Source organism: Elgaria multicarinata, chromosome 5, assembly GCF_023053635.1.
Source record: "Elgaria multicarinata webbii isolate HBS135686 ecotype San Diego chromosome 5, rElgMul1.1.pri, whole genome shotgun sequence".
Classification (NCBI taxonomy): domain Eukaryota; kingdom Metazoa; phylum Chordata; class Lepidosauria; order Squamata; family Anguidae; genus Elgaria; species Elgaria multicarinata.
This window is the reverse complement of record NC_086175.1, coordinates 46675463-46689917: the sequence shown is the minus strand read 5'-3', so window position 1 is coordinate 46689917 and position 14455 is coordinate 46675463. Positions and strand designations below refer to the sequence as shown.

General features: G+C 41.5%; 1 protein-coding gene across 1 annotated transcript in view; it reads left to right on the top strand.

Annotated features, from left to right (window-relative positions):
* ATP10A (ATPase phospholipid transporting 10A (putative)) overlaps positions 1-14455 on the top strand; it is a 158954-nt gene that overhangs the window by 109457 nt on the left and 35042 nt on the right. Inside the window, exons 8-10 of the mRNA XM_063126292.1 lie at positions 5550-5767; positions 9180-9374; positions 13240-13801. Of these exons, the coding sequence (XP_062982362.1) occupies positions 5550-5767; positions 9180-9374; positions 13240-13801 (975 nt within the window). The remainder of the gene's footprint in view (positions 1-5549; positions 5768-9179; positions 9375-13239; positions 13802-14455) is intronic.

Here is a 14455-nt window from a genome sequence, read left to right as displayed (position 1 = left end):
CTTCTCATGTGTAGATGGGCCCTTAGTGGAATTATGTAATACTTAGGTTTCAGGTACTGATTGTGAAGGATGCCTGCTATTTGCAAGAAGCTGAATAGATGTCTGGTCTAATGACTTCTCATCTGCTGAAGACAAGATTCTGTATTTAGATAATTCTGGTACTGTTTTTTTAATTTCTAAATACAACTTTATTGATTGTAAAGACCTCTTTGCACACCAGGGCTTCTTCAAACCTATAAAACGTCAGTTCGACTTACCTTAATTAAACTAGTATTGGATTGTTTAAATTGTGCACTGTGCGTTAAAGCCACGAAGCTTCTTCTTCTTTAGATGACGTGTGCACCTTCGTAAGAATTCTGGCGGTCTTGGATAGATTTCTTGCCTTTTTCTAGCCATCATGATTGCAAAGATCAGTTGGAAAACTTGATTATACTATGAGTTAAAGTCTCGTGTGTTCCTGCGCTATTTTTTATACAATACGATAATGGTTCACTTGTAAACATGGGTTAATCTCCATCACATCCCATGAACTGTAAGCATTTCTTCCCATACATTTTCTAGTGCAAAGTCACGCACCATGTTTATGAATTCTGAGCATTTTATGCAGAATGAATATCAACTTTTTCTCTTTTGTGCCCAGTATCCCACCCCTCCTTCCTCACCATGGATGCCTATTATTATTATTATTATTATTATTATTATTATTATTATTATTATTATTATATTTATCTCCTACCTTTTTTCCTCTTGCAAGGAACCCAAGGCGGTATACATAATCCTCCTCCTCTACATTTTATCCTCATAACGACAACCTCTGAGGTAGGCTGGGCTGAGAGTCTGTGACTGGCCCAAAGTCACCCAGTGGGTTTCCATGGGTGACTAGAACCCGGATCCCTTGAGTCCCAGTCCAACCCTCTAGCCACTGCACCACTCTGGGTTTCAGTGTTGTTGTTGTCATTGTTGAAGTTGCAGCCTTGCATTTAAGCATATCACTAATTTTATTTGTTAGCAGAAGAAACCCAAGACCTGGTTACTCTACAGTCCTGGAAGTCAATTAAATTTCAGTCCCTTTGAATTCTCCATCCCCTTTTCCTCTGTGTGTGTGTGTGTGTGTGTGTGTGTGTTTCTTTTATGCAGTGCACATAAAATATTTCGGATGATATATAGGCACATAGATATAATTGTGCAAATTCAGCATGTATTAGTTAAAGGCGAGCATGCAATTCCCAGAGGAGGAAACAGGAAAGGTTTGCATATTATTTCAGGAGCAAGGGACTAAAAAGTGAAAAGATACTTAGAGGTGGACATAACTTCAGAAACCAGAAGGCAGCAAAGTTATTCATAGGACAAAAGAGAAACACACCCCTGAAGGGTGAACTGCAGGGTGTCCCTTCAGCCTTGCAATACAGATTCTGGCCAAGTGAACACATCCCTAGAGGGACATGATTACCACCATCACGGTTACTCCCATGCTGCTTTGGGTAATGTTTGCATCTTCCTGTGGTGATGTACCACCATGCTAGTGAGGACACACTCTTTATTAGGATGGGTGCTGCAGGTCACCTAACAATAGCCCTATTCAAGCATTCTTTTCATTAAGAGAGAGGGTGGGAGCAGGGACGGGGTAGTTGGCTTCGCCTCCCCCATTGTATCATCGGGGTTCTAAGCTGTGTGGAGACCCTACATGAGAATGGCAGACACACACACCCTGCCGCAGACGTTTGCCCTCCAGTACGTGGAGGGTGGTGGAGATGCTGACAGGAGACATGGCAGGGGCGGAACTAGCTAGCACATCCCTGCAGTCCATCTAATTGTGTGAGGAAAAGAGTGCCTGACTAGGACGAATGTGGATAGAAGTTGTAGACATGTGTGGCAAATAAGTGACCAAGGGAGGAAGCAACCATGTTTCAAGTTGTATATGTTACTTGGAGCATTACATTAACAAGGCCAGATCAGAATTCAAAGAAGAGCAAGAAGAAGAACAGCAGACCTGTTACCATTCTCTACTGTAGAGGTGGGCAGAAAAGAGCTGCCCAGATGTTTTGGACTTCAGCTCCCAGCAGTCTTTACCGTTGGCCATGTTAGCAGTGGCTTCTGGAGTTGAAGTCCAAAGCTTCTGGAGATCTACCTTCTGCCCGCCCCTCCTCTACTGCTCCCAGTTCAGATCTTCTTGATCATTCTTAAGCCAAGAGTGGGCAGAAGGTGGAGCAGGATCGAGTGGCAGATCTCTGAATGATTTGCAGTAGATTGGCAAGGATTTCTGCATCCGAATTACTAACCAGTAGCAGCAATAAAATAACTCATCCCGCTGGCCGCAGATTATACTCCTGAAATGAAGAAAGCTTAGGGTAACCAGGAGTGGATTTTTGTGTGGAAGGACTGTTGGCTCCATTCAGTTCCAGTACTCAAAACAAATACCTGAACTTAGATTGTAAGTGGACATTTTTTGCACCAGGCTTTAGTTGGTGTGTAGGTCCCACAAGCCAAAAAACTGCCCACCACTGTCTTCAGAGACCTACAAGCAGTCCTAGAAAATTATTATTATGCTTTTAAATGGGACCGGAAATAGCCCACCTTAGGTACCAGGCAGGCCCCCACCCATCCACCCCGAATCTGAAAGAGACACCCAAACCAAAGGACCACGGCCTGCCACATACCTATTCCATCACCTTAGTATATCCCCAGCCAACCCTATTGCTATCCCTCATAATGCTAGCTGTGCTACTAAGGATTCATTCATCTGCAGGATTGGACTAGATGATGCTTGAGGTCCCTTCTAACTTCACAAATGTATGATTCTATGCCTACCAATTGTGGCTGGGTAATTATCTTGTTCCTGAAAATAATATGCAGTTGTTGCTCCATCTACACAAATCGTACAAATTAGCTGCCATCATCTACCTTGTATTAGATTTCAAATTGAAGCCTTTGGGTGCAGATCAGTTTGAATGAATGTTACCTGGACTGCTTTGCAGTGACACAGCTGCCTATAAAAAATGAGATTTCAAATGACTTGCTACAAAAACTCATTTAAAGCTCTGACCACTTGGTAGGACAGTCCATAAATAGATAACTACCAGGCTTAAGCTATTTTAGTCCTTAATGAGGTTTTTTAAGAGCCTTTGTGGAGCGAGGTTTTTGAAAATAATTATTCGTAGCTATTTGGAGTTTCATATTTATTGCACTCTGACCTACGATTCCCTCTTTTACTGCTAATTTTAATTTAATATCCTGTGTACAAAATACTTGGCAAAGTTTCCAACCTTTCCTTGTGGGTTGTTTTTATTTTTTTGTGTGTGTTTGCTTTTAATCATCTTTGCAGAAATCTCTCTCTCTTTCTCTGCCTGTCTGTCTCTGTCTCTCTGTCTCTCTTGGTCTTTTGCAGACCAAGCTGCAAATAATGTAACTGGCTTTAGGGAGAGGTGTACTGCAAAGGGAGTTTTCTAATGGGCTCCAGTGGATTTTATGAGCTATTTCAGCATGTAATAGCCTTGTCACGTTGAGCCAGAAAATGAGGGAAGCCATGTACTGAATTAAATAACTAATTATTTTGTCTATATTAGTCATTAAACGTTGATGTTCAATTAAGACTCATCTGTGTTATGTTGTAATACCCAAATTGTTCATTCTCTAGTCAGAGCAATATAATAAAAAAATGTAAACAACCTAGAAAATGTTAGGTTGCATTTGCGTGGGGCTTTAAGGTCAGCTTCTTGGACCTGATTCCTGTGTAGTTGAAGAAAGGGTGAAGATGAACATTTTCTTTGTATTTTAGACCAGCGGTAGGCAAAAGTTAGATCTGATGTTTTGGACTTCAGTTCTCAACTTTCCTGACCATTGGCCATGCTGGCAGAGGCTTCTGGAAGTTGAAGTCCAAAATATCTGGAGATCTACCTTCTGCCCACCCATGCCATAGACCAACAAGGTAAGCTAAGCCTGGAAATCTTTATAGGAAGCAGGGACTACCATCTGACCTGATGCAGCCAATTGGTCCAAGCAGATTTCCTTGGCTGATGTGGCTGTTCTCCCTGCAAGTCCCTCCTTTGATCAGGCACATGTTCTAAAGCTCTGCTTATCATCCTGATGGGCTCATATTACTGCAAGCCAGATATTTATCCTGAACTGAGACCATGGTGGTCTCTCATGGGTTTTCATGGTGGCTAGTGAAAAAGGTTGGATTGGCACAGGCAGGATTATCTGAATGCTTCTGCGCCATGTACAAGGAGCTGCTTTTTACTGAGGATTTTGACTCAACGCTGGGCATTGATGATGATGATGATGATGATGACGATTTGTGTTTGTATACCGCCCCATAGCTGAAGCTCTCTGGGTGTTTTACATAAAACAAAAACAATTAACAACAATATACAAAATTTTAAACCCACAAAAACATACAGTATACACATACATTTAAACCCACTATAACAACTAACTATGAGCCTAAACAGACCCAGGCTCATTACATCGTGTATGTATGTGAGGGTGGGTATTTGGGACATTTATTTATTATTTATACTTTGAATGGTTTTAATTTTTGTGAAACGCCCAGAGAGCTCCAGCTATTGGGCGGTATAGAAATGTAATAAATAAATAAATAATAAAAAATAAATATTTATTTATTTATTACATTTTTATACCGCCCAATAGCTGAAGCTCTCTGGGCGGTTCACAAAAATTAAAACCGTTACGAACATCATAAAACATCCAACAATCTAAAAACCCAAATACAAAATACAATATAAAAAGCACAACCAGGATGAAACCACACAGCAGAAATTGAAATAGGATTAAAATACAGAATTAAAACAGCAAAGTTTAAATTTAGGTGTTAAAACACAGAAAATAAACAGGTCTTCAGTTGGCGACAAAAAGAACACAGTGTCTGTGCCAGGCAGACCTCTCTGGGGAGCTCGTTCCACAGCCGGGGTGCCACAACAGAGAAAGCCCTCCTCCTAGCAGCCACCTGCCTCACTTCCTTTGGCAGGGACATGCCAGATTTCAACAAACCACGCCATGAGATCTGTCGGAGGAGCCCTTCTCCATGCCCCACCAACGTGAGATATACGCTAATGGTGGGACATGGGAGAGGGCTTTCTCTGTTGTGGCACCCCAGCTATGGAATGCCCTCCCCCTGGAGGCCCAACTGGTGCCGGCACTGGCTTCATTTCGGCACATGGGTTTTTAACAAAGCCTTTGATGGCTAAATCCACCAGCCTGCATACTGTCTTGTTTTAATTGGATTTTACTGTTTTAAAATTTCATATTGGTTTTAACATATTAATGGTTTAATTTGTTTTAGAACTGTATATTTATTGTTCTATTTTATATGTATGATTTTATCTGTTTGCTGCCCTGAGATCCTTGTGATATAGGGCGGGACATAAATGTTTTAATAAATAATAAATTAAATCAAATGGCTTAGCATTATGTCTGAAACAAGCCCTAGTTGGAGCTAAGTTGATCAAGTTGGCAATGTTACTGCATTGTTATCTGTTCTCTATACTTCTATCTCATTTTGCATTTTGCATTTCTTCTGCACACACATATAGCAAAACGTATAGCCATGTACCAGGAAGCTGATTCCGACGATGAAGAAGTTTCCCCGAAAGTAGGGACATTGTCCCAGCGGGACAGTATTAGCAGTCATCAGAGCATTAAAGTTATCCACAGGAACCAGAGCACCAAATCTCATAGACGTACTGGGAGCAGAGTGGAGGCCAAAAGGGCGAGCATTCTCTCAAAACACACGGCTTTCAGTAGCCCAATGGTAAGTGATTGAATTTTTACTCTGGTACCTTCCTACTGAATTGTTGTTTTAAACTCACCATACCTACTTGTGTTCATAATTTTATAACTATGGTTATAGCTTATATTCAGATTATCATTTATTATATTTCATATTATAATTATAGTTTATCATTAGTATCCCCTCCTGTATGTACCTGTTTGGATTCTTTGGTCATTTTTGGAGGCATTCTTCCAGGTGACACCGCAATAGGAATCTATGTGGGTGGCTACAAGGGAGAGTGCCTTCTCCACTGTGGTACCTTGTTTATGGAATGCCCTCCCCAAGGATGCTCACTTGGTGCCTACATTGTTATCTTTTTAGCACCAGGCACCAGGCAAAGACTTTTCATGTCTCCCAAGCATTTTAGAAACCTAGGCCTAATCTATACCAAGCAGTTTATTGCACTATGAAAGCGGTATATAAAAGGCAGGAGCCACACTACTACTTTATAGTGGTACTGAAGTGTTCTGACAACTGTTGGGGCCCATTGATACATATATACTGCTTTCATACCACTTTCATAGAATTATATCCTTCTTGGTGTGACTCCTGCCTTTTACCTACCGCTTTCATACCGCAATATCCTGCTTGGTGTAGATTAGGCCCTAGTTCTATATTTTGATGGCAGTCCTGATATTGCTTTATCTATTCCTTGCTGTTTGTTGTTTTGTATTGTATTGTTTAAACATTTGCTTTGTATTGCATTTTAGTCTTTTAACTAAAGACTAGATCTGCTAGAGAACTTTTGATAACTTTTGTTATTGGCCAGCTTAAAAATATAATAAATAGATAAAGTAATTTTAGATGAGGACTGTACAACTTGTGACTTAGCGATCCAAATGTAACCCATGAATTACATATAGGAGCTTGCAGAAACTTTGTGGGTTTCTGTTCATCCTGGAAAGATTACAGTTTCAGTCTTTGCTCAGCAGACTTGTAATGATTTCAGTACTTTAGAGCACAGTTTCAAGTATTTGAAATATTCTGTTTTTAAGAGGCAGAACAACTCATTGAGTGTTTAAATTGTTTCTGAACTGGACCTTTTCACTGCTGGCAGGAGATTGCATGACCAACTGATACCACACAGACAAACAACACACACCAGTGGGACAGTATGGAAAACTAGATGAAATTAAAAAACTGGGAAATATGAATGAATATATGGCTAAGCATAGTTTGTTGTTAGTGAATGATTTGCTTTTATTTATTGTTTAGAATATTTTACAAAAATATTCTAACTAATAAATAAAAAAGGCTCCTGGAGCAGCCTAGAGTCCCTGCCCACAGGTTTACAATCTAAAAAGGCACGTCACACAAGGGAAAACAAATAGGGAAGGGAGTCAGGGTGGAATTAAGTCCTTTAGCACGGCTGGTGGAGTGGCCCAGCTTCTCCCATTCATCTCCCTTGGGACAGTCTGCTGAAATGGCTGGTGGTGGTGACCATTGAGGGAGGAGGAGTCTTCATGAGTGAGGTCTTCAGCAGAGCTGGTGGAAAGGGCCCACTTCCCCTCCCATCTCCCTCAGCATAGCCTAGAATGGACTCAATGGCCTTATAGGCCCCTTCCAGCTCAACTATTCTATGATTCTATGCTTAATTGCTCCCAAATGGAAGACCAACAAATTACCTTCCAAATAGAAATGACTAAAGAAAATATGGAGTGTCACAAAACTAGACACTAGAGACTGACAAAGTATATAAAACTAAGGCAGGATAGTTTGAAGAGAAATGGTTCCTATTTGTTTTGGGGGGCTGTTATACAACATTGGCTGGCTTGTCATTTCACTAGGTTAGAAATATCTGAGTTGTAATAGTGATATTGCTGTTTAAGTATGGTATTTTTCCAAAATTCTTACCTATAAATATGTACCTAGCTGGTTTTTGAACAAATTTGTTTTCAATTTGCTTTTATAATGTACACATATAATACAGTCTTTTTTAAAAAACAAAGAAAGAAATTTAGATGTCAAGGAGAAAGGTTCTAGAATTGGTTACCAAGCTTTTGTGGAATGGCCCTAATTCTCCTCTATGTTAACAATTCACTTGCTTGTGAACTCCCTCCCCACCTAAATTCACTGCCTTCCCCAACTCATTGCTGTCAATCAACACATATGTTTAAAAAAAATCAAAGGAAAGACAGAGAAGAGAGGCTCAAGTAAGTAATGTTCAAGCTTGCAGCTCCCACTACCAACAATATGACATGATACAACACAGAACCTATTTTGCTTTATGATGAATTGCTTGCCTAAAGAACCTCAAATAAGACTGCAGTAGTACAAACTTCAGAATTAATGAATATTACAATTTGGGGGGTGGGGGTGAAAGTATATTATCTTGCCTGATCACTGAGGTGATCTGAGGGCATGTTCCTGGTGGTTCCATATGGTCCTATGGTCCATTTAAAGTCTACCAGGAGAAGAGCCTTCAGTGCCTTTGGAGGTCAACATTGTATTCCTTCCAGCGCCTCCTGAAAACGTTGTCAGGTAGCTTTCCCTGAATGACCGAGTATGGTTTTATCTGATCTTTGTTTCTTTTAAAAATGTAATTTTAATGTGTTTTTATTCTGGTTTTATTCTTTTATTCTATTTGTTCACCACTCCAAAATCCTTGAATGGGGAGCGGTGTATAAATATTGTAAATTAATAAATTCTATAAATATATGTAGCGGTAGGGAACCTCAGGCCCAGGGGCCAAATGTGGCCCTCCTGGGGTCCTAAATCACCCTCCCCCAGATTCCCCAGAAGGCCATGCCCTTTCCACCAACTGGCAAACATCCGATAGTTTCCCAGCTTTTACGCATTTTCCCCCCCATTCCAAAAGGTGGAGGTGGAGGAAACTAAGCCTTTGGTACTGGCAGTAAGAGCTTTAAACTAAAATGTGCTGGGGGTGGGGTTTTACATTCTTGGCTCCACCCCTTTTGTGTTTGGCCAGCCCACCACTGGAATGTGACCCCTGAGATCTTCTCCCAAATTGAATTCTGCCCTCAGGTTGAAAGAGGTCCTCCACTTCTTCCCTAGCCAAATACTTTTCTTGACGTGATTAGCAGACACATGGTCAAACATTGTTGTTTTCAAGCTGCTCTTAACTTTCAGCGTTAACCATCCCAAGTTACCTAGGAACGGTCATTACCTTGCTTAGAAGTGTTTGCCAGCCAAGGAAAGATAATCCCACCCTTCCTGCAGACTAGAAAATGTTATTTGCAGGCACAAGACTTGGATCGTGATGTTCTTTGGGGCGAGAGAAAGCAGGTTAGCTTGAAGGCACAGATGGGATTATCAAAGATACGCTTGATGGAGCACATCTGCAGAACAAGCTCAGCTCTGAGACGTTGTAAAGTACTGTAGGAATGCACCGACCTGCAAATGATTCACTTTGCATGCCTTTCGATTCTAGGAGAAAGATATCACGCCTGATCCTAATTTGCTGCAAAAAGTAAACGAATGTGCAAGCTACCTGGAGATCATGAGGAGCCATGACCACCCCTTATCCCAGCTCTCCCCTGAACTTTCAGACATCTTCGACTTTTTCATAGCTTTGACCATTTGCAATACAGTGGTTGTTACATCTCCAAATCAGCCACGACAGAAGGTAGGTTACGTGTGCGGCCATGTAAGGAAAGTTAAACCTGCTTCAGGACTGATTTTTAGAAGATGTTTGTACAGCCTGGTCCTGTACTTGTTTACCCAGAAGTTCTTCCTCTAGAGTTCAATGGGGCTCACTCCCAAATAAGTGGGGCTCGCTCCCAATCCTAAATATGTTGTTCTGAGCTTTATTACTAAGACCTACAAGTTTCATGGGATTTCCTTCCAAGTATGTGTTAATTTCATTACATTTCATTGCAAATAGCTATATTTATATTCTTAAAGTTAGAAGGAATCTCTCAGGTCCTGTAATCCAACCTCTTGCTAGTGCAGGAAATCCAATACTACAACTCCTCTGATGAGTGGGCCCCCAGCTTCTGGTTAAAAATCTCTAATGAAACCTTCAGAGTTTAATCTGTTCCAGTGTCAAACAACTCATACCATCAGGACGTTCTTACTTGTCAGAATCCTTTCCCCTCTAATTGGAATTCACTGGTTTGAGTGCTACCCCCTGGAACAACAGAAAACAAATCTGTGGTATCATCTATATTTCACCATTATTATTATTATTATTATTATTATTATTATTAATAATAATAATAATAATAATAATAATAATATCCCGCCTTTTGTCTAATGCTGGGCCTCAAGGCGGCATTACAAAATTTAAAACATACAGTTAAAATATATTAAAATATATTCCAATATTAAAACATTTAAACATTTAAAATGATAGTTTTAAAAGTCATTTGTAACGTTGATATGACCATGACGGTTGAAACAACAAATAAAGCCCTTGGCACATACAGAGGTCCCAATTATTTGCCAAAGGCCTGACGGAACAAAAAAAAGTCTTTGCCCGCCTCCTAAAGCACATCAAGGAGGGAGCCAGTCTAGCTTCCCTGGGAAGAGAGTTTCAGAGCACTGGAGCAGCCACCGAGGAGTCCCTCTCCTGCATTCCCACCAGGTGTGCCTGTGAAGATGGTGGGACTGAGAGAAGGACTTCCCCTGAAGATCTTAAAGCACGGGCAGGCTTGTAAGGGCGAATACAGTCTTTCAGATAACCTGGACCTGAGCCGTATAGGGCGTTATAAGTTATAACCAGCACTTTGAATTGCGCCCGGAAACGAACTGGAAGCCAGTGGAGCTGTTTTAACAGGGCAGTTGTATGTACCCCTTCATATATTTGAAGAAAGCTATCACATCCCCTCTTCATCATCCTTCATCATTTTTTCACCAGGTGAAACGTATCCAACTCCTTTAATTTTTCTTTGTAGGACTTGGTCAGCAGGGCCCTCGCCATCATTGTTGCCGTCCTCTGGACACGTTACATTTTGTCAGTATCCCCCTTTAAATATGGTGCCAAGAACTGGACACATTTGGAGCTCTGAAAACCTATTTGGTGGCCTTATTCCATTCTCTTTTCTTTTCCAGGCAACATAAGGAGGATTTTACATAGGGAGAAAAGTGATCTGTTTACAGCCCACTTTATTTAACGGACTCCCATGGGCAATAACAGTTATAAATACTAAAGACTTCTGCCTGCCCCTGCACAGTACACAATCTAAGTCAAATACAGGTAGAGAGAATGCAAGTTGACCAATCCATGGAGATAATTCCGCTCTTTTTAAAATATAATCACAATAAAATTAAAACAGTCCCCTATTCCCACTTACTTATGTACCGCCAAACACACACACACACACACACACACACACACACACATATCATGGTAAGGGCCCTGCCTCATTGTTATTTTTATTACACTTAAGGCCAAGTCAAACGTTCACTAGCTGAGGTGACTTAGGCCTCATCTACACCAAGCAGTATATAGCACTATGAAAGTGGTGTATAAAAGGCAGGAGCCACACCAAGCAGGATATAGTGGTATGAAAGCAGTATATGGTGTGTGTCAATGGGCCCCAACAGTTGTCAGTGCACTTCAGTACCGCTATAAAGCAGTGGTGTGGCTCCTGCCTTTTATATACCGCTTTCATAGTGCAATATCCTGCTTGGTGTAGATTAGGCCACAGTTCTCCTGAAGAAAATTCACACATACACACACATCAAAAGTGAGAATGTGGGGTTTGGATTTGTATTTTTTTACTACGGTATTGTGATCTGCCTTCTGTTTTAAGAAAGGCGCGATAGATTTTTTTATAAAAAAAAAAACACCATGAATGCTTAACCATGCCCAAAGTACCTTAAGGTAAAACATGGGAAAACGTGATGGCTTGGATCTAAAGAACCTTGAGAGGAAGGAGAGAAAAAAATGTATTAGTGCCATTCCGTGAACTCTTGCTCAACCGCTGTTGAAGGGTGCATTACAGTAGAAGAAACATAGTGAACATGGAAGATATAGGCTGTATATTATATAAACTACTGAGGCATAAAAAGGCCTTGAAAATAGTTTGTGCAGTCATGAGCAAGAGCATGTGCAACCGGGAGAACTTCTCTGGATTTAGGATCACTTTACTTGTGCAGCACTTTCCCGCTAAATCAAAAACAGTTCTTTTGTGACCTGGAGAGGCTTTCTGTGAATTCAAGGGAACCTTTGGATCAAAACCAATGTAAATACAGGTCTTGATCCATGAAATTCAAAAGGCACCATAAGGCGGTATATCCACTGCTGTTCAAGAATATATCTTCACCACCCTGGCTCAATTCTAGATCTGTTAATTATGCAGGATTGAAGAAGGATCACCTCAGTTAGGCCTACAAGACATTCCTTGTTCTTTTTCCCATTAGCACTGCCATGTTTGAAAATATTGATTGCATCTTAATGTGCAGGTGTATTAATGTGCACAGCTTGAGTTTCATCCTTTAGAATAAGTGAGGGCAACCAAAATTGGGTGGAGGGTGTGGATGACCTCCAACCTAAACCTTTGCTGAATGCCCAATGGGGAGACGTTGCTATGCCCTCTGACATCATGTGGGAGAAGAATTTGGTACTGAGCTGGCAGTGGCCTGGTTCAGTCCCAGATGCTTTGCCTGTATGGTGGCTTCCCCATTGGGAAGACACCATGCGGGAAAGTCCCCTGCCTGCCCTCTTCCCCCTTTGTTATCTCCAGGGTGAATCCTAGAGGACTCCACAGGCAAGCTTGGCAAGCTCTGTAGGCCAGACTAGGTTGCCCTCCCCTGCCCTCAAATAACCTTTCCCACTCTTTTCTGATTTTGGAAACCTTTTCTGAGCTCTGAACTGACTGTCTGTGCTGTAGCTGCTCAAGTGTCCCTAAGGAGTCAAAACTAAGGAAGGTTCCTAGGCCAATCCACAAAGCTTTATTGCAACCAATTAACACTTCTGTAACACAAACTAGGCACTTGTATGGGGAAATCTCCCCTAGGCAATGCTATGCAAACTAAGCAAAACAATTGATCGTTCAAAGGACAGAAAAGGCTTTTCAAATGTCCCCAGGTTCAAGGTGGAGGAGGATGTGTAGATGACTTCTCATGCAATCTCTCTGACTGTCTCTTTGCTGATAATCTCGCTGAACATTTTAACTTCCAGTGATTCCTAGCATCAAGTAATGTTTGGGAATGTTCACCCCCAGAAGTTGACTCCCTGTCTCCTGAGAGCATAGGATCTGACCTTGAGGAGATAGACTCTGGAGGGGGCGCATTCGCAGCTGGAGGCTCTCCCGTGTGAACTTCCACCCCCACTGGCTCTGCATCTTCTGAATCAGAATCTGTTCCTGATTGATTACTTGCGTCACCTGCTCCCAACACAAAAGCAGTAGGGCCATACATGACACTGACGTAGATGTGTATAAATATTCGCTATGCTTTGTTTCCCTCACTTGTGCTGTCCATTAGACCTTATACCAAATATCTCATCTATCTCCTTTCTCGGTGGTTGATCTTTATTTCTCAAGATCAGAATCAGGTTTGAACTGAAGTCTCCAGTAAAGACCATTGAGGAGTTCATTCGGAGACTCACACCCAGCCGCCTGACCTCCGGCTCAAACAACAGCAGCTCATCCAGCCTGGCCACTAGCAAATCGACGCACCGAGCCGGCTCGAGCATTGTTTCGTCAGCATCCACTGAGAGCACTTTACTAAAACTAGAAGAGAAGCTGGTGACTTCTTCCCAAATGAATAACAATGGCTATAGTTCCCAGCAGCCCAAGTGGACATCAGGGAATGGGCTGGGCGAGGGAGAACTCCGTTACGAGGCTGAGAGTCCGGACGAAGCGGCTCTTGTCTATGCCGCAAGAGCCTATGACTGTGCTTTGGTTGGTAGGCTGCCTGACCAGGTGTCAGTAGAGCTGCCTCACCTGGGGAGACTGACCTTTGAAGTCTTGCACATTCTGGGCTTTGACTCCATCCGGAAGAGGATGTCGGTAGTGGTCAGGCATCCTCTTACGGAAGAAATTAACGTTTACACTAAAGGCGCAGATTCAACTATCATGGAACTTCTTCTGCCCTGTTCTTCAGGTATGGCTTTCTCTTGATTAATTTCCTGTCGTAACATACAGATCAGCAAAAGTGATAGATTTGTAAGCTCTTGTCAGTTTTAAGAAACTCTTCACAGCATGTTCTGCCTTTATGATCATTTCAGGAGCAGCTTCATAACAGTAGGCTCTTTGCCTGATCAAATCTAAACAAAATGGATCCGTTCTGTGAGCTTTCTTTCCAAATGCTCAGCATTTGTATTTATTTATTTATTTATTTATTTATTTATTTATTTATTACATTTTTATACCGCCCAATAGCCGAAGCTCTCTGGGCGGTTCACAAAAATTAAAACCACAAAAAACATCCAACAGGTTAAAAACACAATTACGAAATACAGTATCTCCTTCCAGCATTGTATGTTAGTTAAGATACATTTTAATGGTGGGGACAGTAAGAATTTATCACTGCAGCTTTTCCTTGCCTTGTCTTGTCTCACTTTGTGGAGATTTCCTGGAGCTTAGAGCAAGTTCGGACAACCACCTTTCCCTTCTACACATTGATCCCAATGCAGCTAAAGCTAATTGGGATTCTCCCTGGGAAATCAACGGGGAGTTAGCTGCAACCAATTGCTTTCAGAGGGACTCACTGTAAGTTGCTCTAGCTGAATAGGGGCCAGTAATTTTGCTGATCCCT